The following is a 25,898-nucleotide window of genomic DNA, read 5'->3' as shown; positions in this document are numbered from 1 at the left end:
TGGCCTGCCTCTTCCCCCCACCCCCCCACGTTCTCTCTCACATCTCACCTCTCTCTCAGAACTTCTGAAAATAAGGCATGCCACCCAGTCTATTAGAAAGAATGGCCCTGGCGGTTTTTATGAGCACTTCCCACTGACTCACGATGGTGTGCCTCTCTTCTTTTGACATCTGTACATCTCTGTAGACTGTTCACGTCTTTGTCCCATTTTCTAATTGGATTTTTTAAAAAACTCTTGAGTTTTGAGATTTCTTTATACAGTCCAGAAACTAGTCCTTTGTCAGATCTGTGATTTGCCAATAGAGTCTCCCTCCTCTTTACAGGGTCTTCTGCAGAGCAAAAGTTTTCAGTTTTGATGGCGTCCAGTTTATCACTTTTTCTTTTCATGGTTCATGCCTTTTGTGCCAAATCAAAGAACTCTTTGCCTAGATCCTGAAGCTTTCACCTATTTTTTTTCCTGAAAGATTTACAGTTTTATGCCTTATGTTTAAATTTGTGATCCTTTTTGAGTTAATTTTTGTGTAAGGAGTGAGATTTAGGTCAAGATTCTTTTTTTTTTTTTTTTTTTTTTTGCCTATGGATTTCTGATTGGTCCAGGACCATTTGCTGAGAGGGCTGTTCTTCCTCCATTGTCAAAAAACAGTTGGGCCTGTTTGTATGAAGCTCTGTGTCAGTTGTCTATTCTTACTTAGGTCTGTGTGTCTGTCCATCCCTCCACAGCCCTGCACAGCCTTGGTTACTGTAGGTCTCTACAAAGCCTTACTATCGAGGAGAGTGACTGGTTCCTCCCACTCAACCCTTCTTTTCCAAGATGGCTTTGCTATTCCAGGACTTGTACTTTTCCTTACAAATTTTAGGATAAGTTTGTTATGCCCATAAAAAAAAACAACCTTGTTGGGATTTCTGTAGGAATTGCATTAAACATATACAGCATTTTGGGGAGAACTGACATCTTTACTATGTTGAGACTTCCAATCCATGAACATAGTATGTCTCACCACTTATTGGTATCTTCTTTGATTTCCTTTAATTAGCACTCTATAATGTCAGCACATGGGTCCTACACATGGCTAGTTAGATATATATCTAAATATTTCTCTTTTTTCTTAAATTATATATATATATGTATATATGTGTGTGTGTGTTAATTATTGTTGACATTCAACATTATTTTATATTAGTTTCTTTTTTTCTTGATGTAATTGTGAATGGTATTTTGCTTTTAATTTTGGTTTCCACTTGTATGTTTTGGCATATACAAATACGGATTTTTTTGTGTGTTAATTTTGTATCTTGTAAACTTGCTGAACTTCTGCTTTTTTATTAATATTTTTGATGAGTGTTTGCCATGGCATATCTTTTTCCATTATTTACTTTCAGCCTACATGGCCCCTTATATTTGAAGTGGGTTTCTGGTAGACGGCATAGCTCTGGGTGATTTTTCTTCATCCACTCTGCCAATCTCTTTTAATTGGTGTATTTGGACTTTTTATATTTAAGATATCTACTGACATGTTGGGGCTTATGTTTACTCTTTTGTTATTTGTTTTCTGTTTGTTTCCTCTGTTTCTCATTCCTATTCTTCTCTTTTCTTCTATTTGAACATTGTGGGATCTATATTGATTGATTTATAATGATTTTGAGTATATTGCTTTGCCTAGCTTAATCATTAGTGGCTGCTTTGTGTATTACAGTATTCTCAGGTAATTTTTCAGTCTACTGGTATCAATATTGTACTGCTTTGAGTGAAGTATAAAAACCCTCCTTCCATTTAGGTCCCTTTGCCCTCTCCTCTGCCCCTTTAGAAATACAACAGTCTTAAGTATTTCCTAAATACATGAGTGATTTTTTTTGTTGTCTTATGAGTTGTGGTATATCCAGGATTTTTCTAGTTGTAAGAGGGGCTACCTGGGAAAACAGGCTACTCCATCGTGACAGAAGTAGGAGAACCAGACACTTTTTTAAAAATGCAAATAGACTTTTCAGTTTGGTCAGTTGCTGAGATAACCCTGAGGGAATGAGAATTTGTACCGGTTGTGGAGGGGTGACATTCAGGGAGCAGACAAGGCCATTTGGGAGCCCAGGAACTGCCCGGGTGAGGGCATGTCCAGATGGGAATCCAGTGTGGTGCTTGGTGGGCTTGTGGGCAGCCGAAGGGGGAGGACACGTGAGCCTCAGTGCATGAGGGGAGCACGGCCTGAACGTGGGTCCACTCGCCCCTCAGCATTTCTTCTGTGCACGTGTGCAGGTGTCAGCTTCTGCCAGTGTCTCTGCTTATGTCTTGTCAAAGACATGTTACCTCTTCTTCTCTCTCATTCTCCTGAATGAACCTCAGAACCATTGTCAAATCCCCCTTCCCTCCGAAAGAAAACTACTGTGGCTTTAGATGGACTTGAATCTTCTCTGGAAGCGGACTCTGCTGTGCTCCCATACAGAGTGTGCTCTGTCGCCTCGTTTATATTTTAGTATATTTTAGTAAAACATTGTCAATGTCTTCATTCTGACCACACTGAGTCTACATGTTTCTTACATGGGGGGGGAAACTTTTGGGTCACAAGCTATATTACAGCCACCCCCATAGGGGAAGTGCAGATTGAAGCCACCGAATTCAGGTGTCTTGTGTGTGGATGACATTACAGAACACAGTGAGAAGCATCAGAATGAGGAACTGCTCTTTCCCTGACAAACAGCAGGGAGCCCAGACTAGAGAATAAAGGCTACACATTTCCCAGGAGGTAGCAATAAGCATGTACAGTCAGGGTAGTTCCAGAAAAATTCTCCAAAACCAACGAGCCAGGACACTTATAACAGGATAGAGAAGCAGCCTAAACCAGAGCGGGTCCTTGATCCCTAAGGGGGGTTAAGGTTTCGAGCCACACTGTCCTCAAGGTAACGCTCTCATAAACACCCCCAGTTTTTGTCTTTCTGTAACATGTATGCTGGTCAAGCCCAGGCCTTTCCACCTCAAGAGCCTGTATCAACAACCTCTAATCTTCTCAAGGACGAGTATTTCCAGCTTCACAGCCATTTTCAACCTGCACAAATTATGCTGCAGGCTTCATGGCGTTCTGTTTCCACTTTTGGTAGTGTTATTTCCAGGGAGTTTCTGTGTCTTGTTTCATACTGCTGTGAATGAAATGTCTTCGATTATATTTTTTATCAGGCAGTATATGCTAGGTAACAAACAGCCCTAAAAAGACTCTGTGTAGTTAACAGCAAAAGTGTATTTCTCATTCATACAAAGTCCATTGTCCAGCTCCAAGCCACCCTTGGGCAGCTCAACCTTCCAGGCTGTGTATTGATCTGTATTTCCATGATCGCCAAGGCAGGTGAAGAGAACTCCGAGTCCAGCCTTGGCAATCAAACGCTTCTACCCCAGAGTGTCAGGCATCACTCATGTTTCCTTGGTCAAGGAAAGTTCTGTGGCCACACCGAGAAGTAGGAGGGGACTGGATCCTGGTGAGGCAGTCACAAGGCCCACCTCAGGGCTTTTGCCAAAACATATTTTAACTGCTAACTCTTAAGTTGTATCTTTAAAAGTTCTTTTCAACTTTTTTCTCATCTTTTAAGTTGTATCTTTACAAGGGGGCTGTTCTCTCCCTATATCTGCCCACGTCACTGGCCTCTGGTAAGTTCTGGATAGCCCTCACTGGCGTCTGCTCCCCAGGAGCACTGGCGGTGGGTAGCAGAGCAGGGCGGTCTTGCTGAGCCTCCCCCAGCAAGGGCGGACGCTGAGCTTCCTCTCAGGTGAACACCAGCATCGACGACTGGAAGACCACCAAGTGGAAGGATATCAACGTGGAGCAGATGGACATCGACTGTAAGAAGTTTGCCAAAGACGTGAGATCCTTGGACAAGGAGATGAAGACGTGGGATGCCTTCGTGGGACTGGACAACACACTGAAGAACATGATCACCTCCCTACGCGCCGTGAGCGAGCTGCAGAACCCCGCCATCCGGGGCCGCCACTGGCAGCAGCTCATGCAGGCCACCCAGGTAGCGCCGGCTGTGGGCGTGGAGGGTACGGCCCCCAGGGCTGCAGGATGGGGCCGGCCAGGGCGGCTCCACTGAGCGGTCAGGGCCTCGTACCGACAGAACCCAGGGTGGGCAAAGCCGTTCGTGCACATGTGACCTGGGCAGTGACAGGCTCTGCACTCAGAGGGGCCCCTGGCTGGGAAGGGCTCTGCTGTCGCCATCTTGAAATTCTCAATTTTTTTTTAAATACTTCCTCTCACTTTGAACACTTTTGTGTTCTTGCCACTTTCTTTCTTTTTAAATTTTTATTATTATTATTATTTTTATTGAGGAATATTGGGGAACAGTGTGTTTCTCCAGGGCCCATAAGCTCCAAGTAGTTGTCCTTCAATCTAGTTGTGGAGGGTGCAGCTCACTGGCTCATGTGAGAATCAAACCGGCAACCCTGTTGTTCAGAGCTTGCGCTCTAACCAACTGAGTCATCTGGTCACCCAAAATTCTCAATTTTTAAACTAAGAGCCCCACCGTTTTCATTTTGCACTGGATCCCGCAAAATGTGTAGCCAGTTCTGGTTGTAGGTTGAATGTCTCTACGACTTGGGAAGTTTGGGGCAGATGAACAGCTCCCCTGGGCCCCCATGCACCCCAAAAGCACAGAATTGTGACGTCCAGATTTTCCCAGGGGTATCCCCCCGTGGGGTCACTAGCCTCGACACCCACGGAAGACAAACAGGAACACTCCCCACTGTCAACCAACATTGAACAAAACTATATTCGACAGCTACTCCACAGGGACCCCACGTTGATGCCAGGGGTACAAGAGAGAGAAAACATGGGCTCTCCTCCCGGGAAAGCAAAGGAAGAAGTCACAGCACCTGGACCACGTGGGGGATCCCAAGTGGGACAGCTATTCAGTGATGATTCTAATTGCTTAGAAGGGATAGTCATTTCCAAGGGAAGGGAAGAGCAGAAACGCGTGTACAATGTGGCCTGCACCTTGGGGGAAGACATGAAGGCAAGCAGAGGGTAGTCTTGAGTACTTGACCCTGAGACCACGGCTTTCCCAGACCACCGGCTAACAGGCTCGCGTGCCCCATCTAGGTGCCCCAGGAGAGGCCACCTGCTTCGCCTCGAGTCACATGACATCTTTCTGCATTTCAAGCCCCGTCTCCTTTCTCATGTCAGAGCACCTGCCCTTGGACTTAGGTCCCGTAGTTAATCAGGACGATTTCATCTCACGATCCTTAGCATCTGCAAAGACCCATTTCCGAATACGGTTGCATTCTGACATTGGGGTGGACATTAATTTGGGGGGAGGACACTATTCTATCCACTGCAGGTGGGCTCTGCTGTTATGTGGTTTGACTGGGAGGAAGGACGAGGCTGGGAGAAGTAACTGGCCAGCGTCATGGACCCAGGAGACAGCGGCACCGAGCTTGCAGCCGCTCCCTCTGTGGCGGGGAATGATCACCGACCTGCTCTCTGAGGAGCAAGGTGACCTTATGTGAACATGCCTATTGCCCCCAGGTGAAGTTCAACATGTCAGAGGACACTACCCTGGCGGATTTACTGCAGCTGAACCTACACAAATACGAGGACGAGGTCCGGAACATTGTGGACAAGGCTGTGAAGGAGTCCGGGATGGAGAAGGTACCTTTGTGGGCGCGACCTGGGTCGGGTCGGGGATAACGCAGAAACTGATGCATCCCCAGCCTTACGTCTCTCACTACGTGGGACCAGCGCTCATTTACAAAGCAAAGTTTCCTGGGCCGTCTCTTACCCAACACATGACAGAAACCTTGTCAAATACCTCCAGAATCCATGGCCGGAAAAAACCATAATCCGGTTCCTGGCTATAGGTTCTCCCTGCCTGCAGCAGGCTGCGTGTTTCCAGATGCATGGACGCTGCGCCTTCCGTGGGAGCGCCCTGACCTGTATCCTGTCTGCCCCTTCCTCTGACCTGGGGGTGCTGCTTCTCAGTGAGCACCTGGCTGGCTAATGAGGGCTCCATTTGCAATCTCCTCACCTAACTGTTTTGGGAGTCACATTTTGGCTTTTTGTATTTTAACGGCCTTATTGAGCTATAATTCAAACACCATACGATTCACCCATTTAAAGTGTACAACTCAATGGCCTTTACCATGTCGCAGGGTTGTGCGACCATCACATGCTAGAATTAGTCAATTTTAGAACACTTTCATCATCTCAAAAAGAAACCTACACGCTTTAGCTGACAGCCCGCTCCCCCGTCTTCTCATGCCCCAGCCCCGCCCCAGCTCTAAGCAACTACTAACCCACTTTGTGTCTCTGTGGCTTTGCCTATTCTGGGTGTTTCATACCAATGGAATCACACATATGTGGCCTTTTGTGACTGGCTTCTTTCACCGAGCGTAATGTTTGCAGGTCCATCCCTGTTGTAGCACGTGTCAGAACTTCACTCCTTTTTGTGGCCGAGCAAGGCTCCTCTGTGTGGGCGGGCCACGTTTGCTCGTCCGTCCACCTGTGAAGGGACGTTCTGGTAGTTTCCCCCTCTTGCCCATTGTGAGTGATGTTGGTATGTGCGTTTTGGCTTCTTTAAAGCGGGGCCGACTCCAAGTTCTGGGAGACTCGGGGTCCCCTCAGCCCCGCACGCCCTGGCTTGTGTCCCCTGCAAGGTGCTGAAAGCCCTGGACAGCACCTGGTCCGCCATGGTGTTTGAGCACGAGCCGCACCCGCGCACCGGAACCATGCTGCTCAAGTCGGACGAGGTGCTGGTGGAGACGCTGGAGGACAACCAGGTGCAGCTGCAGAACCTGACAATGTCCAAGTACCTGTCCCACTTCCTGAAGGAGGTGACAAGCTGGCAGCAGAAGCTGTCCACAGCAGACTCGGTCATCTCCATCTGGTTTGAGGTCCAGAGAACCTGGAGCCACCTGGAGAGCATCTTCATTGGTTCCGAAGACATCCGCGCCCAGCTGCCCGAGGACTCCAGGAGCTTTGACGACATCGACGTGGAGTTCAAGGTGAGCACGGCCCTCTCGCTCCTGCCGGGGTGCTTCCACATAGAGCCGTGTCCGAGGAGACAGGGCTCCTAACACCTTGGCGGTCCCCTTCTCTTCCCAGGCCTTGATGGCAGACGCGGTGAAGACACCCAACGTGGTGGAAGCCACCAACAAACCCGGTCTCTATGAGAAACTTGAGAATATGAAAAAGAGGTGTGTCCCCACACCTGTCCAAACCAGGGAGCAGTGCAGGGACCCGAGTCATGCGCCCCCTGCTGGCCAAGACGAAGCAAAAACAAAACAAAAAACCCTGCTCATGGGTTCACACATCCCTTCCCTGGGAGCTCCAGCTCAGGGGCCACATCCTGCCATGCCAGCCACAGCCACGTGGGAGGAAGCAACGCTTAAACTATACTCCCTCCCACCTAGGGGCACCCACAGGCTAGGGGCTGGCAGAAAATGAGCATGTCAGATTGGAAGGTCTGAATCGAACTGGGGCAGTGTCTCCAGGCTGGGCTAGAAGAGACCCTCTGCAAAGCCGGCCTCAGCAGCCTCGTTCCCTCCCTCCCCTAGGCTGTCTGTGTGCGAAAAGGCCTTGGCAGAATACTTAGAGACAAAAAGACTGGCTTTCCCAAGGTTCTACTTTGTCTCCTCGGCTGATCTCCTGGACATTCTCTCCAACGGAAATGACCCTGTGGAGGTAGGCAGCCACGCCATTCCAGAGGATAAGCCAGTTCCAGGCGGGCCCCCTGCTCACCCACATCTGGGTAGCTCTGGGATGTTGGAGGGGTGTCCCCGGATGTGCCTGCATCACCTCCACAAGGTCATCCACACCAGGACCGCGAGACTCTAGGGTTAACTAACCAGGTGAAGGGAAAGCGACTATTTCATTTTCACCACAAAGCTGCGGGATACACAAGGGTGGCCCGAGATGTAAGACCTGAGCATGTGACCTAGAGAAATAGGCCCCGTGGCTGGGACAGAAGTTTTCAAGGAAAAGAAATCTTCAGGGACAGACGCTGTCTCTGAAGTCAGGATCCTTGGGCTGGCTTCTGTGTCCTGCCTGAGAGCGGTTTTCGCTGTTCCTTTGGTTGGTTAAATGTGTTTAGTTCATTAACTGGTCAGAGAAGGGAGAGTATAGGCCTCCAAAAGAAAGATACTTAAAACTACCAAGGCGCGCAGGCTGCATGTTCCCCTACGAGTCCCTCGGTCGCATAATTCCAGTGTTCTCCCCCACCCAGGTGAGCCGCCACCTGTCCAAACTCTTCGACAGTCTGTGCAAACTCAAGTTCAGACTCGATGCCAACGGGAAACCGCTCAAAGTCGGCCTGGGCATGTACAGCAGGGAGGACGAGTATGTGGATTTTGATCGCGAGTGTGACCTCTCCGGGCAGGTGAGTGCGTGTGCAAGTCGCAGAGTGAACGGACAGAGACACCCCCCAGGGGAATGACAATGCAGCAGGTGTAAGAGTCACATGCCCTCAAGCGGCTGTCACCCCAGCCCGTGACTGTCCCTCTTCTTTCCTCTGCCTCTCTGGAACAAATGCTTAAAGGGCTTCTTTCTAGAATTTCCAGCACAGCCTTACCCATATAGTATGAGGTGTATCCTGAGAACAAGAGAAGACGAAGGACTGGAGGGGAGGGGAAGGGATGGGAGGGAGGAAAGGTTTGATGAATGGCATTGAAGTTTTCCATGGCTTTCAAGGGGGCCACATACACCTGACCCACCAAGTTCTAATACTTGTTCAGAACCATTGGCCTCATTGCTTTGATAGCTCAGAGAGGTCCCCTTACCTTGAGTAGGTAGCGTGTGCCCTTTTCCAGCTCTCCCAGCCAGTGTGTCAGCCACCCGAGAAGGCTGACTCCTGCTGACAGCAAACGTCCTGGCTGTCCCTGTCCCCACATCTCATTGCCCAAGTATTAATCAACCATCTTAACAAATTTTGACATTAGCCTAAGCAAAATATAATTCACAGGTAAGTCAGAAGTCAGCTTGCGGGAGTGGAAGGGGCGGGGGGAGACTCACGCTGGAGACCTGAAGCGTGAGCCAGGTGGATTGAGAGCGCCGGCTGCTTTGCTTTGTATGACCGCGGTGGGCAGGGCCGTGACCAGATCCATCCATCACAGTTTGTTCAGATCTGCTTCCTACGCCCAGCTCCTTAGATGTGACCACAAACCAGCAAGGGCTGCTGGCACTGGACTTGTAGCTATAAAGAAAAAGGGACCCGATTATCTCATTTGGGACCTCCCACCCCAATAGCAGTTAATTGAGGGTTTGTATTTTAAAACACAAACAAGTCTTGTCAGCAGGTCTGTCCCGTGATGAGTGCAGACCCTGTGACAATGCACTTGTGGGTTCCATTAGCCAGAACCTGCCGGGGGCACAGGGGACCGATCCAGTGCCTCCGAACGCCAGCCGTGCTCCAGGGGCCCAGACGTAGCCTGTCTTGTCTGCTAAATTCTTCTCTGGACCCCCTCCCTTCTCTGCCTAGAACAATGTATGCACACACGCCCATGCCAGCCAGGTTTGCCTGGGTACCACTGGGCTTCCCAACCCCATTGGCCAAGTGGGTCATTCTTACTGCTCTGTAAGAACCTTGCCATTTCCACTCCAGGGATGATGGGGAGGGCAAATATGAATGACTTTCTTTTTTCACAACAAAGCAAGGCAGTGGAATTAGAGGCGCTCGTGGCCCCTGGTCACTGTGGCTCCCGCCCGCAGGTGGAAGTCTGGCTGAACCGAGTGATGGACCGGATGTGCGCCACCCTCCGACACGAAATCCCAGAAGCTGTGGTGACATATGAGGAGAAGCCCAGGGAGCAGTGGATCTTTGACTACCCTGCCCAGGTCAGAGGCACGGGGAGTCCGGGTCTGAGAGGAGGGGCGGGCCCCGCCACGCTCAGCGGTTCCCTGTGGTAACCGCAGTCCAGCGACACAGCCTAACTTACCGGCGTGGAGGCTTCTGCGGGGAGGATGGATGGCTCACTGCGGGTGGCGGGCCCCTCTGCCTCCAGGTGGCGCTCACGTGCACTCAGATTTGGTGGACCACGGAGGTGGGCATGGCGTTTGCGCGGCTGGAGGAAGGATACGAGAACGCCATCAAAGACTACAACAAAAAGCAGGTGTGCGGGCCCCGGGGACCCCACGAATCGGCGAGAGCACCAGGGCCTCCAGGGCTGTGCCCGTCAGAACCCCGGTGGGTCTGCCCCAGGGCTACCCCTGTGGAAATCCACGGCTTCCATTTCTTGTCGGGAAATCACCACATGCTACCACGAGTCGTTTACTTTTTTTAAAGGTTCCTGGTTAGAAATTTATAAACTACATATAATTTTTAAGTGGATGAAGGAAAAGCTACCCATAACCCATCACCAGGTGTAACCATTGTCAACATATTCTTATCGAATTGTTATTCTAGTGATATTATTTAGTATGTGTAACATACTAAATATATAGCATATAACATATAATGTGATAGTATATATAATATAATATAGAGTGAAATACATATACTAAATATATATATTATTCTAATCCTTTTGTGTGCATATAACTGACATATATAAAAATATGCACGTTCTCTGATGGCTTTAAAGTCCCGTTTTCCCTGACTGTCCACCACGTGCCATAGCACCAGCTTTTCTTCTGTTGCGTCTTCTTGGTGGCTCAGTGGGGTCCATCGGGGGCTGCTCCCCAGCTCACCCCACCCCCACAGGGAACTTCTTTCTATGTTTCATTACTGAGAACAAGTGCACAGTGAGCTCCCGGGGGCCCACCCAGCCCTGGGCCACCCAGCGGGGGGCGGGCGCCACCAGGTGTCCCAGCAAAGGGGCCGTTGCTCCTGCAGATCAGTCAGCTGAACGCGCTCATCACGCTGCTCATCGGGAACCTCAACGCTGGCGACAGGATGAAGATCATGACCATCTGCACAATCGACGTGCACGCACGAGACGTGGTGGCCAAGATGATCACGGCCAAGGCACGAGCCCTGGGGGCTGGCCAGGCCACCGGTGTGGGGACTCTGGCCCCTGATTGGCCTCTTCCTTGGGGAGGTGACTGTGTTCCTGGCAGCGTCCTCCCCTCCCCCCTCCCCGAGACTCACCCCTGCACTGGAGGAGGGCCAGAGCCTCCCGGGTCAGGGATGGGCCTAGAGACAAGCTGCTTCCAACGGGCCTCCCGCAGGTGGAGAGCTCGCAGGCCTTCACCTGGCAGTCCCAGCTCCGGCATCGCTGGGATGAGGAGAAGAGGCACTGCTTCGCCAACATCTGCGACGCCCAGATCCAGTACTCGTACGAGTACCTGGGTAACACGCCACGGCTGGTCATCACCCCACTCACCGACAGGTGAGGACGCCTGGGCCGCCTTCCCTGCGTGACTCAGAAAAGCAAATCAGTGTTCTCTGTGGGCTCTTCTCCACAGTTCCTTCTGCTGAGGCTGAAAGAACTGGGCCTTTGGGTCAGAGGGACCTGGGTCCGGGTCAGTCCTGCCATCTGCCATGTACTCTGGGCACCGTGTGCTAACCCCCGCATCGGACACTAGCTGTGCGGCCTCGGGGTGTTGCAGGACCTCCTGAGGGCCTGCGCAGTGAGTGGGGATGAGGTTTCGTGAATCCTATGTGCTCAGTGAGGGGTGAGCAAATTAATTAACACTCGCACCGAGACCAGCAGGCTCAGAGTAAACCCTCAGGGACGTGCTATGACTCTAATGACTGTTACTGTTTTGTCAGTAGCCCCGAGTGCTCCCCTGTCACAGCTCCCTCTGTCAAAGGTGTGGGCAGGTGTAATTGAAACCACAATGAAAGGAAAGTGGGTGGAAATGGGGTTGCAGCACAGGAGTTTATCAGAGGTCCCTTGCAGATGCTACATAACTTTGACCCAGTCTCTCCACCTGATCATGGGTGGAGCCCCCGCGGGCCCTGCCGGGACTGGCAAGACAGAGACAACCAAGGACCTGGGCAGGGCGCTGGGCACCATGGTGTATGTCTTCAACTGCTCCGAGCAGATGGACTACAAGGTATGTACCCCAGGCCCAGAGGTCCCCTTGGAGGACCCAGTATGGCCCCTCCCCCAGGAGGCTGCAGCCTCCACGCCCCAGGCGAGCTCTAGATGTCTGTACACTGCCGGCCCCATCCAGGGACGAGGCGCCAGGTCCCCAGTTCGCTGATGGCCTCCACCCCGTGGACAGGCCAACAGCTGAACTCCTGGCGGCCTCGGCCTTCCTGGGAAGCTGGGGCCTCTTGAGCATGACAAGTATGCCTGGGAGAGGCTCCCAGGTTGACAAACCCAGCCCCAGGTGTCCTGCCTGCCCATGAACGTAACCCCTCCCTGCCTGGCTTCCAAGGATTCCAGACAGAGTGAGCACCTCTGACGAGGTTCAGGGAGGGGCTGCCCGGGGAAATGTCCAGGAGGCTTGGGAAGGGAGCAGGGGGTGGGCTGGGTCCCAGCAGTCACGAGGCTTTAAAGAACAGTGTCAGTTGTCAAAGGGCCCTGGGAGAGAGGACACCCTCCAGGTCCAGGCCAAAGAGCCTCTGGTGGGTGGGGGAGGGGAGGGCGCTGAGGTCAGGAGTCCGGGCCTGCAGGGGGCCTTCCCTCCCCATCCCGGTCTGGGCTCTGAACCCCGAAGGCAGAGAGACCTCTCCTGAGGCTGAGGCCAGCTGCCTGCCCCTCCTGACGGTCTAGGCCACACCCACACCAGCCTCCTAGGTTTTAGTAACGGGAAACCTGAAGCTGGCAACCCTAGAAGGAATTCCGTATCCATCTGGAATCTGCATATAAACAAGGAAGGAACACCGTGATCACCCGGCTGGGGAGGGCGTGCTCCCCCTGCCCCCACCTTAGAAGGAAGCCCTCCTCGGAAAAATGCAAGGACTGACTTAAATAAATGCACTCATCGGAGCTGGGGCCAAGCCCCCATCCTAGGAAGGTCTGGGTGCCAAGGGGGTGCCGAGGGAGGAAGGGCTCTTCCTGGTACCCAGCCCCATGTTGTATTAATCCCTTCTGGGGAGTGGGCTGTCGTGCCAGCTCGCCCTCCCTCCTGGTCCTAACCTCGGCCTGGGAGCCATGAACAGGACTGTGAGCTCAGCTGGCGGGGCCCAGGCCAGCTCGCTGCCAGGTGGCGGTGTCTCTTCCCCTCCCCCACACACTCCTCTCCAATCTCACCCTTTCCAGTCCTGTGGAAACATCTACAAGGGCCTGGCCCAGACCGGAGCCTGGGGCTGCTTTGACGAGTTTAACCGAATCTCTGTGGAGGTCTTGTCTGTGATCGCTGTGCAGGTAGGGCCGCCATGGCCTCTGGGTCAAGCCAGCTTGGGGAGGTCATCAGCTTTCCTCTGACAGGGCCACAGAGCTGAGTGAGGCCACAGCCCTGTCCTCAGGGACCTGCACTCAGCTAGGCAAACAGAAGCAAACACAATAAGAATCAGTCAGATGCAGTGGCATGTGTGTGACCAAATGTAGATACGGGGATAATTAACTTTGCTTGGGGGACCGGGACAGAGGGCTTTTGTTGTAGCTATCAGGGGGGTTGGGCACTGAAGGATGCATAGGAGTTCATCGATTAGACAAGGGTACTGGGAGAGAACAGGAGGAAAAGGGAGAAAGGAAGGAGGAAATGTGCCCCAATGTTTTGGGAACACCCAGGCCAGAGCACAGGACCCACAGGGGGAAGCTGGGACAAGGGGGAGTGGGAGTTAATTGTTTCAGGCAGTAACTATTTGTTGACTGGAATGGAGAAGCAAGAACTGGAACAGACTTAAGGAGGGGCCATGCACAGATGGAGGCAGCAAAGCATTCTAACGGGTTCTGCCCCCCGCCCCTAGCCCCCTGCCCCGCAGCGTGTGAGCTGACACTGCAGCGTGTCACTGTGGAGAGTCAGGAGGAGGTTTGCTCTAAAGGCGGAGGCCTAGGAAGGCAGGCAGGCCTTTGAAAGGTTTTCACCATGAGCATGGGGCGCCCTCACGTGGTGGCTTGGAGCTCTGCAGCCACCTCAGCAGGCGCGGATGATCTACCTAGGGCCGGCCGGCTTCCTTGCAGACTAGACTGTCTGATGTGGAGCCGGCTGTAGTCAGTCCTGCCAGGGGACACTGCCAGAGCAGGAACGGGACTCATAAAACGGCTGGGAGGTGGGACAGTATGTGTCCATTACGAGGAACAAACCATTGACACAGCAACAGCCTGGAGGAATCTCCAGGGCCTTTTGCAGGTGACGAAAGCCCATCTCAGGTGACATACTGTACAATCCACTTAGTGACATTCATGAAATGACAGAATTACAGACATGGGCTGTGCAGGTCAAGGAGAGAGTGGTGGCGGGAGGGAGGAGGGTGTGGCTGTAGAGGGGACAGAAGGGGTCCTCGCGGTGACAGAAACGTCCTGACTGTCCAGCCATGTCCTGGCAGTGATGCTGTAGTGCGGTTGTGCGAGGTGCCACCTTTGGTGTCGCTGGGTGAGGGCGCACGCGGTCTCCTCCACATTCTCACTTCCAACCGCACGTGAACCTACAATTGTCTCAGAATTTAAAGTTTCATCTAAAAAATGAGAGAGAAACCTGGAGGGTCCTCTGCAAAGGCACAGCCACCTGCTTCACCGCAAAGGAAGCTGGTGGTTTCCATGTTGACGTGTCATGTGCCAATCGTGTAGGTGAAATGCGTCCAGGATGCCATTCGGGCCAAAAAGAAGAAGTTCAGTTTCCTGGGAGAGATGATAAGCCTCATCCCCACCGTCGGCCTCTTTATCACCATGAACCCTGGGTACGCAGGGCGCACGGAGCTGCCCGAGAACCTGAAGGCCTTGTTCAGGTGTGTGGACGGGAGGGTGAGGAGGCGCCAGGAGAGGAGAAGAGGGAGGCAGAGCCGGGAGAGAGGAGATATGGTGCAATAAGGCTCCCGAGTCAGGCGGGGACCAGCAGGCGGGCCCCTAAGAGCAGCCGGTGTCTTCCTGGTGGCAGAGGTCCCCACTAGGGCGCAACCTGCCCATTGGTACAAGGCAATGAAAGGCAGGGTTCAGAGCGGCTCTCAGAGCAGGGCCTGGAGGCCCCGGTGTGGAGGAAAATAGGGGTAGGGAGAGTGGAGGGGAGGGGAACAGGCCCGGGACCCAGCTCCGTGCCCTAGGATCGAGACCCGTGGTCCTCCCAGCAATTGAAGTGCACACCTGGGTGGGGAGGGGCAGGGAGGGCGTGGGTGGCAGGGGGGCAAAGCCAAGGCAGACCCCACTGGTCTCCCCAGGCCCTGTGCCATGGTCGTCCCCGACTTTGAGCTCATCTGTGAGATCATGCTGGTGGCCGAGGGCTTTCTGGAGGCCCGCCTTCTGGCCAGGAAGTTCATCACACTCTACACCTTGTGCAAAGAGCTGCTGTCGAAGCAGGTGTGTGCTGACGGTATCCTGGGCCCACAGAGCCGGGGCACATGAGGGGTTTAAAACGCAGGCAGCCCAGGTTGCTGTCCAGACTGGGCTGGTGAAGGTTCCACGTGCCCCAGTCCCAGCCGTCCTTGACCCCAAGCCCACCTCGGGGGGAGGCAGCATTGCCGGCCAGCGTGGGAACATGTGCTCACACCTGTGCGCCCACAGGATCACTACGACTGGGGCCTGAGGGCCATCAAGTCTGTGCTGGTGGTGGCCGGCTCGCTGAAGAGGGGCGACCCCAGCCGGGCCGAGGACCAAGTGCTCATGAGGGCGCTGAGGGACTTCAACATCCCCAAGATCGTGACCGACGACCTGCCCGTGTTCATGGGGCTGATTGGGGACCTCTTCCCGGCCCTGGACGTGCCTCGGAAACGGGACCTGAATTTTGAAAAGGTGAGTACACTGGGCCTCGAGTCCAGCCTGCGAGCCCAGCTGTGTCAGCGCTGCCTGCCCGCCGAGGACATTTCTTTCTGCCACATGTCAGATTGGTGCCTAGGTCACAGGTGCAACATTGGGGTAGGTGGCCACATCCGCCAGCCCACAACGGGCACACACATGCGGCTCCCTCGGCTACGAGGAAAACCCTGAGGCCACAAGCTGCATCTCCAGCCCTGGCCAGTCCTCGCTCAGTGCTGGGCGTCTCGGGAGGAGCTGAGGGGCTTCGGGCAAACCTGGGCTGTCTCAGTAGCTCCACGTCCACCCCGAGGGCCACTGCTGCCCCACAAGCTCTCCTGCTAGGTGGGAAGCTCCCCCCGGGGCCGTCGCGGGGCCTGGCACCCGCGCCCAGCAGCCCCACTGCGTGTGCCCCCAGGTCATCAAGCAGAGCATCGTGGAGCTCAAGCTGCAGGCGGAAGACAGCTTCCTGCTGAAGGTCGTGCAGCTGGAGGAGCTGCTGCAAGTGCGTCACTCGGTGTTCGTCATTGGGAACGCAGGCAGCGGCAAGTCTCAGGCACGTCACCCCATGTCCCCGCTGTGGGGTCCCCCCGGCAGCATCCTGCAAGCTCCCAGCACCGTGGTGGAGTGCCGTTAGGGGGTCGGCCCTCTCTCACCGCCCCCTACCCCAAGGACCCCAGCCCAGTGCATCCTGGGAGGCCCCCCACCCGAAAATGTGTCCTGGGCCGAGAAGGAAGCTGTGATGTGGGGGGCGGGGGAGGCGGCAAGAAGTGGCCACAAGGCCCTGGTACCACTGAGGGGTCCTTCTCTGGGATTGACCTGCCTCCGTGGGGGCAGACTCCCAGCCCGTCTGCTGCCATTGCCTGGGCCGTGGTGAAAGCAGAGGGTGGCAGCCAACATTACAAATGTCTGTAACAAACACTGGAAAACTCTGGAGCGGCCAAGTGTTCAGCTGGATGCTCACAGCGTGTACCATTGTGCTCTAATTGAGGTCATTTCAAGACCAATAACCTGGGGACACGCACGGCAAGTTGTTTCTCAAAAGGCAGAAACTGTCAGGACCCCATTTACTAAAAAGGGACATATGTATATACATATGAAATAGCCTCAAACGTCTTTAAAAATCCTTTGCTCTGAGTGGAGGAATTATGGCTTGTTTTCATCCCTTAAGGTTTTTTTTCCAGTGAGCATGTCTGCTTTTATTGTCAGGAAACTCATGTGAATTTTCCTGATCTTAGCGTGGTCTCAGGCCAGCAGCTGTCTGCTGTCTGCAGCCGGGAACCATTACAGCACGTTTCCCATCCCCGCATCCTTGTTTGGGGGACACAAACTCACCTGCATGTCACCAAAGCAAAACAGACCCAGGGCAGGGATTCTGGGCTCCGAGTTCACATGCAGGGCCCCTCACTGCGTGGGCGTCGTTCCCCAGCCCGGTCCTGAGTGCCCCTGACTTTGCCCAGGTTCTCAGATCTCTCAACAAGACCTACCAGAACCTGAAGAGGAAGCCGGTCGCAGTGGACCTGGACCCCAAGGCCGTCACCTGTGATGAGCTCTTCGGCATCATCAACCCGGCGACCAGGGAATGGAAAGACGGTAATGGGGGCGGTGGCCCTAGGGTGGGCTGCACGGGGGCGTGGGCTCGCCAGCTGCTGTCCCAGGCCACTCACCGAGCACCATGAAGTGAGCACGAGCTGAGCTGTTACCACATGCCTGGCCGGCTCCAAGGAAGGTGCTCAGCAGGTCTGGGGTGGGGGGCTCCCATCCGCACAGTGTGTAGTGATGGAGCTTACGAAGAGCGTTGAGAATGCAGGAGGAGCCAGGTCGCTCCACCAGGCAGGGGAGGAACCAGGAAGCCGCAGGCACTGGGGACATTTGAGCATCAGCAGAGCTGCCCTGAGCAGGCTGAGGGGAGCAGGGGCCCCCACTCCAGAAAGTCAGGTTGGAGTGGCCCGAGCCGTGAGGGGCTGGGGAAGGGCTCGATGAGATTTTCACTTTATACAAAGAACTCAGGACATTGGAGAATGGGCTGGACAGGCTGGGGAACAAGTGGGGGGACCCAGGGTGTGATCCAGGTGGAGGGAGGGGCACTGAAGTAATGGATGAGGTAGGTGCACATTGCTTGTCGGGGCACCAGCCCTACACTCTATCAGAGCTGCCATGCACCTCCTTCCAGATTGGAAGCCTGAGGAGGCCTCTGCTCCAGCAACAAATACCCCGTGAGGGGCCCTCCCAGCCCCCCACTCCCTCTCTACCCCTCACCCAGCTTTTTTTTTGTGACTTGATCACCCCTCATATCAAACAATACATCTATTTCTGCAAGATTTTCTCAGCCCCTGCGGTCTCACACCAGCTCTGCTCACACCAGCCTTGTTCGCTCACACCATCCTTGCTCACACCAGCTCTGCTCACACCAGCCTTGCTCACACCAGCCCTGCTCGCTCACACCAGCCTTGCTCACACCAGCCCTGCTTACTCACAGGCCTGTTTTCCTCCATAATGCGGGACCTGGCCAACATCACTCACGACGGCCCCAAGTGGATAGTCCTGGACGGGGACATAGACCCTATGTGGATTGAATCTCTCAACACTGTCATGGATGACAACAAGGTTTGAGGGGCTCCTGGATCCCAGAGCTAGAAACCCAGGACCGCAGTAATGGGGGGCTCATGGGAAATGTCCCACATCTCCACCCGCCACATACAGCAGACAGAACCTATCACAGACTAGGACTCGGGGAGGGGGTGGGGTCTCCCTGAAACTCTGTACAGACAGTTATGAACCTGGGAAGGTCCCCTGTCACGGATGTGTTCCTCAGGGTACAGGCCCATGTGTGGCCCATCGTAGACATTTGGGGCAGCAGCGTGGGTGGGGAGGAAGACATGGAAAGCATTCTTGCCCAGCTGACATGCAGCATAACATGGAAAGGAGAGATAATAGCTTGGAAGGAAGACGCGGTATTCAGAATGATCTAGAAGCACCTTAAGACAATGATTCTCAGTTGGGTGGAGGAAGGCACTGCAGAATTCCCGGGGAGGGAAGGAAGGGGTCATGGTTTGAAAACGCAGATTGAATATTGCAGTGAAGTCCTACATGCACACACATCTGGAAGCCTCTCGCATTGTCCCCAGGCCAGAGGAGGCATAGGTGGGACAGCAGCAAGGACAGCAGAGAAACGCTGGCTCAGCAGAAGCTGGTCAGCGGTAGGCATGGCTGCGGGGGTCCCCGGCTTCCTCCGCCACTTCTGAGATGTTTCCGTGTGACACACCATCAGGATGACAGTGCAGTTCCCGCTGAAAACCCCGGGGCTCTCCCTTCCTAGGTCCTCACCCTGGCCAGCAACGAGCGGATCCCCCTGAACCGCACCATGAGGCTGGTGTTTGAGATTAGCCACCTGAGGACAGCCACCCCGGCCACCGTCTCTAGAGCCGGCATTCTTTACATCAACCCTGCGGATCTAGGGTGGAACCCGTGAGTTGCGTGTTAGTTCTCCCGCCCCACATTGTGGCAGAGAAAGACGAGGCTGGTGGCGTTTCAGAGGTGCACACGAGTGCATGTGCACATTCATGGGTGTTCGCAGGTGCAGGCAAGTCTGCAGGTGAGGGGAGAGAAGGAGGTGTGAGTCACGCGTGACTCGCTCTGTGCCTCTGCGGTGGGAAGGGAGACTGTCTGCCGGGACGGGGGCAGCATGGCGAGGCCAGGGTTTGAGAGGGGTCCCTGAGCTCAGTGGCCCCTGTGGGGACAGGATGGCCTGACCCTCAGAGGCCTGGAGAGCCACTGAGACCCAACCCCACTGAGCCTTCTTCTCCAACAACACAGGTCACCCCACTTGTGGTCGTGTCCTGTGGCCGCCGTGACGCAGGCCGATGAGCTGGGTAGCCTCAAACAGTGGAAATTCATTGTGTCAGTTCTGGAGGCCAGAGTCCAAAATGGAGGCGTCAGGAGGGCTGGCTCCTCCTGCAGCCTGAGGTCTGTCCCGGGCTCTCTCCTCGGTTCTGGTGGCTCCAGACGTTCCTTGGCCTCCCTTGGCTTGTAGATGAATCACTCTGCCTCTGTCTTCACTTGGCCGCCTCTCGTGTCTCACATGGTTCTCCCTCCATGCACGCCTCTGCGTCCCAACTCCCCGCTTCTCATAAGAACCAGACACTGGATGAGGGCCACCCTAATCCAGGATGATCTCATCTCGAGATCCTTAACGTGATCACGTCCGCAAAGACCCTTTGCCAAAGGTGACACTCATGTCCGGGTGGACATGTCTTTTGAGGGGCCACCCTTCTGCCCACTCAGTTTTCAGGGTGGGCAGCAGACAAGGCAAGAGAACGGAAATGAAGTCCGGGTGGGAGCTGCTAAGATGCGGGGACAGGGGGCAGGAAGCAGATGGGATTGTGGGGCACCCAGGGGATGCCCAGTAGGGGCAGGGAGGAAAGGGCCAGAAGATAAGCAGGTGTGGACAGAGTGGGGGACTGCAGACCCGCCCGCCCTTCAGCCAGGGGCTGTTCTTGGGGCTCCCAGCGGAATGACCAAGAGGGTGAGTAGCTCTTTGGGGAGGAAGAGCCCAGGCTTTGCTGGAGGAGAGAAGGAAAGAGGCTGAGAGAAGGGTGCCGGGGTCCCAGGACAGAACGAGCAGCCCTCCCACTGTGGCTGCAGGGCCAGCAGTGGCTCCAGGCCAGAGACAGTGAGCACATGCCAGAGGAGGACGGCTGTGAGGTTCCAGGGCCGCTGGCCGGCCAGCTGCCTCGGTGGGGAGGACAGGGGCCCGCAGAAGCCAACTGGTCTTCCCAAGTGTGTGTGTCTCGGCTCGATTTCAGGCCACAGCCAGCAGCTTATTTGTAGGCACTGCATGACTCCGACCAAGGCAAAATGTGAAATTTGACCTAAACGGCTTCAAAACCGAAGGCAAGCACAGCAGTCTTTGTACAGATTTGCAAATTGGTCTTTGTACAGATTTGCAAATTGGTCTCTGTTCTGAAGACCTGCTGTATCTGGAATTCAGTTCCTCGCTGGGGCACCGCGTCTGGCTTGCAGACATAGATTGTGTAAGAGTTTGCTCTGTTTCCCTGGTACTCCAGGGGGCAAAGGAACAAAGGTTAGCGGCCCTGGGTTCTCTGTTCTAACAGAGCTTCCAGAGCGTGAGCTCACACCCAGAAGGCGAGTGTGTCATGCTGCAGATGGCAGGCTAGCTGTATGGTATGTCAGCTCCCTGCTTATGCTTCGGGCGTCCTAGAAATGACGCACACACTGACCAGCAAGGGAGCTGGACCCTGCTCACGCTTTTAGCAGACGCTTACTTAGCACTCACCATGGGGCAGGCTCTCTTCTGTGAGCTTTAAAAATACCAACCTGGACATCCTCTGAAATGGCAGTGGCCATCATCACCCCCATTTATGGATGAGAAGCCGGGGACCCAGTCAGACACGTGGAGTAGCTGGCCCTTGGCCACTGCTGGTCACGGTAGAATCCATTCAAGTCCAGGCAGTCTGTCTCTAGAGTCCACGCCCTCACCTTGTGGGGGCCATGTCTCTGCGACCTACTCCAGAAGTGGGTGTGTGCCAGATAATGCGACAGGGCTCCTCGGGATTGCCCGTTGTATTGGTTTGGACACTTCCACTGAACGTGACAAATTCAACTCAAGCCAACTGAAGCAAGGAAAAACAGGAAACAAAAACACAAACCTGGGCGGGCCCAGTGGCTCAGGTGGTTGGAGCACTGTGCTCCTAACGCCGAGGTCGTGGGTTCGATTCCCACATGGGCCAGTGAGCTGCGCCCTTACAGCTAAGACTGTGAAAAGACCTCTCCCCTGGAGCTGGGCTGCTGTGAGCAGCTGGAGGTTGGCATGAGCTGCCGTGGGCTGCTGTGTGCTGCCACGGGCTGCTGTGCTGCTGTGGGCTGTTGTGTGCTGCCACAGGCTGCTATGTGCTGCCAGGAGGAGCCGGTGGCCAGCATGAGTGGCCAGCAGCTTAGCATGAGTGGCCAGCAGCCATCGTGAGCGGCCAGCAGCCATCGTGAGTGGCCGGCAGCCAGCGAGAGCTGCCATGAGCTGCTGTGAGCAGCCAACCAACGACCAGCGACCAACTGCCTCAGCCCAGGGGAGAGCAAGGCTCATAACACCAGCATGGGCCAGGGAGCTGTGTCCTACACAACTAGACTGAGAAACAACGGCTTGAACTGGAGTGGGGGGCGGGGGAGCGGAAGAAAAGGGAGAGGGTAAGAAACCTGTTTGCTCAATTCACCAATGCATGCTTCCGTCATGGTTGGATCCAGGAGTCTAGATGATACAGTGAGACGTCCCTGGGCCTCTCCTCTCCCTTCTCTTCCCCTTCTTTCTGCCCCCTCCCAATGATGTCATGAAACCTTTCCTCAGCTCTACTAGCCTCGTATTAGCTTCATTTGGGGGTCGCCAGGATGGTTTCCAGTTGTTCTAGGCTTTTAGCACCTCCATAGCTCGACTGTCAGGAAGGGAGCACATGCTCAGAGCACCAGCACCCTCATCAGACCCTCTTGTGGTCGGTGTTGCCAGGTGGGCACAGCAGAATCACGTGTAGGTGCCGAGAGGTGTTCTCCAGGGGGAGAGACGCGGGGCCGACCCGACGCAGTGGCCCCGTCCTCACGAGCCCATCCCCGTCTCGCCCAGGGTGGTGAGCAGCTGGATCGAGAGGCGCAAGGTGCAGTCTGAGAAGGCAAACCTCATGATCCTCTTCGACAAGTACCTGCCCACCTGCCTGGACAAGCTGCGCTTCGGGTTTAAGAGGATCACGCCGGTGCCGGAGATCACGGTCATCCAGACCATCCTGAACCTGCTCGAGTGCCTCCTCACGGAGAAGAGCGCGCCGCCCGACTCCCCCAAGGAGCTGTATGAGCTCTACTTCGTGTTTGCCTGCTTCTGGGCCTTCGGGGGGGCCATGTTCCAGGACCAGGTGAGTGCCGGCCGCCCCGCCGAGGCCTCCTGGCACCTCTGAGCCGGGCCCTTCTGACGTTTTTATTGTTGCACAGCTTATAGATTATCGTGTGGAGTTCAGCAAATGGTGGACCAATGAATTCAAAACAATCAAGTTCCCCTCGCAGGGAACCATCTTTGACTACTACCTGGACCCTGACACTAAGAAGTTCCTGCCCTGGACAGACAAAGTGCCCTCCTTTGAGCTGGACCCTGACGTCCCACTGCAGGTAACTGACCCCGATTGGAGACAATTGACAGACGATTTAGGAGCAGGACCCAGCGTCCCATCGCACGCTTGTTCACCGGGTGTCCAAAGGCAAATGGTTCTCGGCAGTAGGACCTTTGAAGTAAAACTGTTCAGGTCTGCAAATTGGTCAGAGCTGGCAATTGGAGGCTCAGGTCCGTCTGAGGGTCACAGCTCCTCCCCCCCACCCCCTGCCCCCGCCACAGGCCTCTCTGGTGCACACCACGGAAACCATCCGCATCCGCTACTTCATGGACCTGCTCATGGAGAAGTCGTGGCCGGTGATGCTGGTGGGGAACGCAGGGTCCGGCAAGTCGGTGCTGATGGGTGACAAGCTGGAGAGCCTCAACACTGACGACTACTTAGTGCAGGCTGTGCCCTTCAACTTCTACACGACCTCCGCTATGCTGCAGGGTGGGGCTGGGGTGCAGGGTGGGGCTGGGGTGCAGGGTGGGGCTGGGGATGCTGGGTGAGGCTGGGGTGCAGGGTGGGGCTGGGGGTGCAGGGTGGGGCTGGGGGTGCAAGGTGAGGCTGGGGGTGCTGGGTGGGGCTGGGGTGCGAGGTGGGGCTAGGGCCAGGAGCAGAGCTTCGGGGTGAGGCTGAGGACAAGGGGGGTCCTCACAGCCAGGCCTGGACACACAAATTACATGGCTCCTCCCCACCCCATTTCCTGTTGTCCCTTCTCACCGCAGACCCAGGGACTTGCCAGCTGCCTCTACATTTCCCACACCCCTGCCCACTGGCCTCTATCCCCAGAGTAAAGGGGACAGAGTGGCAGCCAGGACCCTCTTCCCAGTGCTCCCAGGCAGATCCCACAGGGAGCTCCTCTGATAAACCAATCAGAGGTGGCCCCAAAGTTGACAGGGCACTAGGTTCCTGCCACCCTTGCCTCCCAATCTCGGTGTCCACCACCCTCTCCTTCACCCCTGAGGGTGATGGAGGTAAAGCCACCCACCCTCGGGGTCCCCTCCAGGGCCACTGCCTGGGCTGCTGCACCTGCTGCTGGGGGCTCTGGGTCCGATACCCCCTGGGATCCACCGTGCACTGGTGGCCAACACGCTCCCCTCTCTAGGGGTTCTTGAGAAGCCGCTAGAGAAGAAATCAGGGAGGAACTTCGGGCCGCCAGGCACCAAGAAGCTGATCTATTTCATCGACGACATGAACATGCCCGAGGTGGACAAATATGGGACGGTGGCCCCGCACACCCTCATCCGACAGCACATGGACCACGGGCACTGGTGATGCTTCCCCCACCCACTACCACGCTAACCCCCGCCCCATCCTATGGCCACGAAGGAGCACAGGGGGGCTAGTTCACACTTTCCTGGGGAGGCAGCAGGGCAGCTGGAAGCTGGAGGCTGAGTCGGGACTGGCCATGGGATGGACCTTGGCGGGAGAGCATGTGCAGAGGCCCGGTGGCAGGAGGCAGAGTGGCCGGTGGAGGAGCCACTGTTGCTGGTGTGACTGGAGTGTGCGAGCCAGAGGGAGAGGGCGCCGGGGGGGGCGCTGCACCCAGACCCCAGGACCCATGGCTGCTGGACAGAGGAAGCCAAGGGGGGCATGTTTAAGTTTGCAGTTTGGAAAGACCAGATATTCAGTGCAGCTAAAATATGGGTCTTGTGATGACCTGGCAAGCAGCCCAGGCCAAACCCGGGGGTTCTGAGACCAGAAGAACCCGAAAAAAAACCTCATCAGAAACCAGTCAGTGGATGCGTGGAGCCTGCCTGTCACTGCCAAGAATTAGAGGCACAGAGGGGTTAAGTCACCTGCTTGAGGTCACAGCCCTAAGTGGCAGGGCCGGAGGTGAAGCCCACATTGCCTGATCCCATCGCTTACCTTGTCCCCACGACACGACGCCAACTCCCCGAGCTCACAGCTGTAGGAACCCAGTAAGGACAGCAGGCATGCTACAGGTTGTAATGTGGGGATGGCTGTTAGGGTTGGCTCCCTAGGGGAGGTGACAGAGCTGGCCCAGGGGGTGGCTCTAAGCGGGGCCTGAGAGAGCTAGACATCTTTGAGGAACTGAAAGTGCTATGGGACAGCCAGGGCCGAGAACAGGTTAGGGGAAGGCGGGTGTAGGAGGCAGGAGAGGAAGCATGAGGGCTGTCCACGCCCCTTGAGGACAATCAACTGGGAGCCCCTTGCTCACACAGTCCCCTGGTTCCACGCCCTCGAAATGGGTTCACCAGGCCCCACGTTCTTGCAAAATTTGTAAAACTAAGACGTTTCATTTTCTTCTCCTTAAAGAGGGCCCTCAAAGTTGTGAAGCTTCAGTCCTGGGTCCTCACCTGCTCTTGAGCTTATCCTGAAGAATCTTTAGAAGCGGGAGGCAGTGAAAAATCCCTCTAGAATATCAGATAAAGGTGGGACTGACGGGAGGGTGGGCCGTTTAGCAGCTATTTCAGCAAGTGTGGAAGACGCAGCGACCCAGAACACCGCCTGCCACAGAAACAAGGGTGAGCCCATGGGGCATGCAGACCTACACGCAAAAGGTGAAACTGCGAAGTTGATAGAAGAAAATGGGAGAATATCTCCATGACCTGGGGAAGGGCTTCTTGAACATAAATTTCAAAACCAGAAGGCCCAAAAATGATGACTTGGATTTACATCAAAGTTAAGAAATATTTTTCACAAGAGACACCATGGACCAACATAATACAGAGTTAAGAGAATGGAAGAAGGTACTCGCCATGTCTACAACTGACAGGGGATTCATGCCTGGGGTATACAAGGAATTTCTATAAATCAACAAGCACAGGCAACAAACTCCCAACAGAAAAAAAATGCATAATGGGGGAAAACCCAAAAGGAATAAGCACGTGAAGAAATGTGCAAACCCTTTATATCCTTTAAAGACATTGGAGCCCCTGGAAATCTCATCAGTGCTCTGACATCGAGGGAATTATTTTGTGTGACGACGAGGATCGTCATCATCATCAGTACTAATCACAATGATGCCAGGGGTGGGGACAAACA

General features: G+C 54.7%; 1 protein-coding gene and 1 non-coding gene across 2 annotated transcripts in view; both read left to right on the top strand.

The window, feature by feature from the left end:
* The window catches only part of DNAH17 (dynein axonemal heavy chain 17), a 99,778-nt gene that overhangs the window by 36,088 nt on the left and 37,792 nt on the right, over positions 1-25,898 (top strand). The window contains exons 25-47 of the mRNA XM_088802429.1: positions 3,747-3,995; positions 5,501-5,623; positions 6,628-6,975; positions 7,076-7,167; positions 7,528-7,654; positions 8,196-8,348; positions 9,677-9,802; positions 9,970-10,077; positions 10,800-10,931; positions 11,135-11,295; positions 11,809-11,965; positions 13,120-13,224; positions 14,590-14,747; positions 15,174-15,312; positions 15,517-15,744; positions 16,163-16,300; positions 17,205-17,337; positions 18,224-18,351; positions 19,064-19,212; positions 22,373-22,655; positions 22,732-22,905; positions 23,129-23,336; positions 23,995-24,160. Of these exons, the coding sequence (XP_088658555.1) occupies positions 3,747-3,995; positions 5,501-5,623; positions 6,628-6,975; positions 7,076-7,167; positions 7,528-7,654; positions 8,196-8,348; positions 9,677-9,802; positions 9,970-10,077; positions 10,800-10,931; positions 11,135-11,295; positions 11,809-11,965; positions 13,120-13,224; positions 14,590-14,747; positions 15,174-15,312; positions 15,517-15,744; positions 16,163-16,300; positions 17,205-17,337; positions 18,224-18,351; positions 19,064-19,212; positions 22,373-22,655; positions 22,732-22,905; positions 23,129-23,336; positions 23,995-24,160 (3,785 nt within the window). The remainder of the gene's footprint in view (positions 1-3,746; positions 3,996-5,500; positions 5,624-6,627; positions 6,976-7,075; positions 7,168-7,527; positions 7,655-8,195; positions 8,349-9,676; positions 9,803-9,969; positions 10,078-10,799; positions 10,932-11,134; positions 11,296-11,808; positions 11,966-13,119; positions 13,225-14,589; positions 14,748-15,173; positions 15,313-15,516; positions 15,745-16,162; positions 16,301-17,204; positions 17,338-18,223; positions 18,352-19,063; positions 19,213-22,372; positions 22,656-22,731; positions 22,906-23,128; positions 23,337-23,994; positions 24,161-25,898) is intronic.
* TRNAR-CCU (transfer RNA arginine (anticodon CCU)) lies at positions 21,421-21,494 on the top strand. Its single transcript has one exon. It is a non-coding gene; the product is annotated as a tRNA-Arg (tRNA).

The sequence above is a fragment of the Rhinolophus sinicus genome, chromosome 12, assembly GCF_057876585.1.
Source record: "Rhinolophus sinicus isolate RSI-liver-muscle chromosome 12, RSI-T2T, whole genome shotgun sequence".
NCBI lineage: Eukaryota > Metazoa > Chordata > Mammalia > Chiroptera > Rhinolophidae > Rhinolophus > Rhinolophus sinicus.
This window is presented reverse-complemented; position numbering and strand designations above follow the sequence as displayed.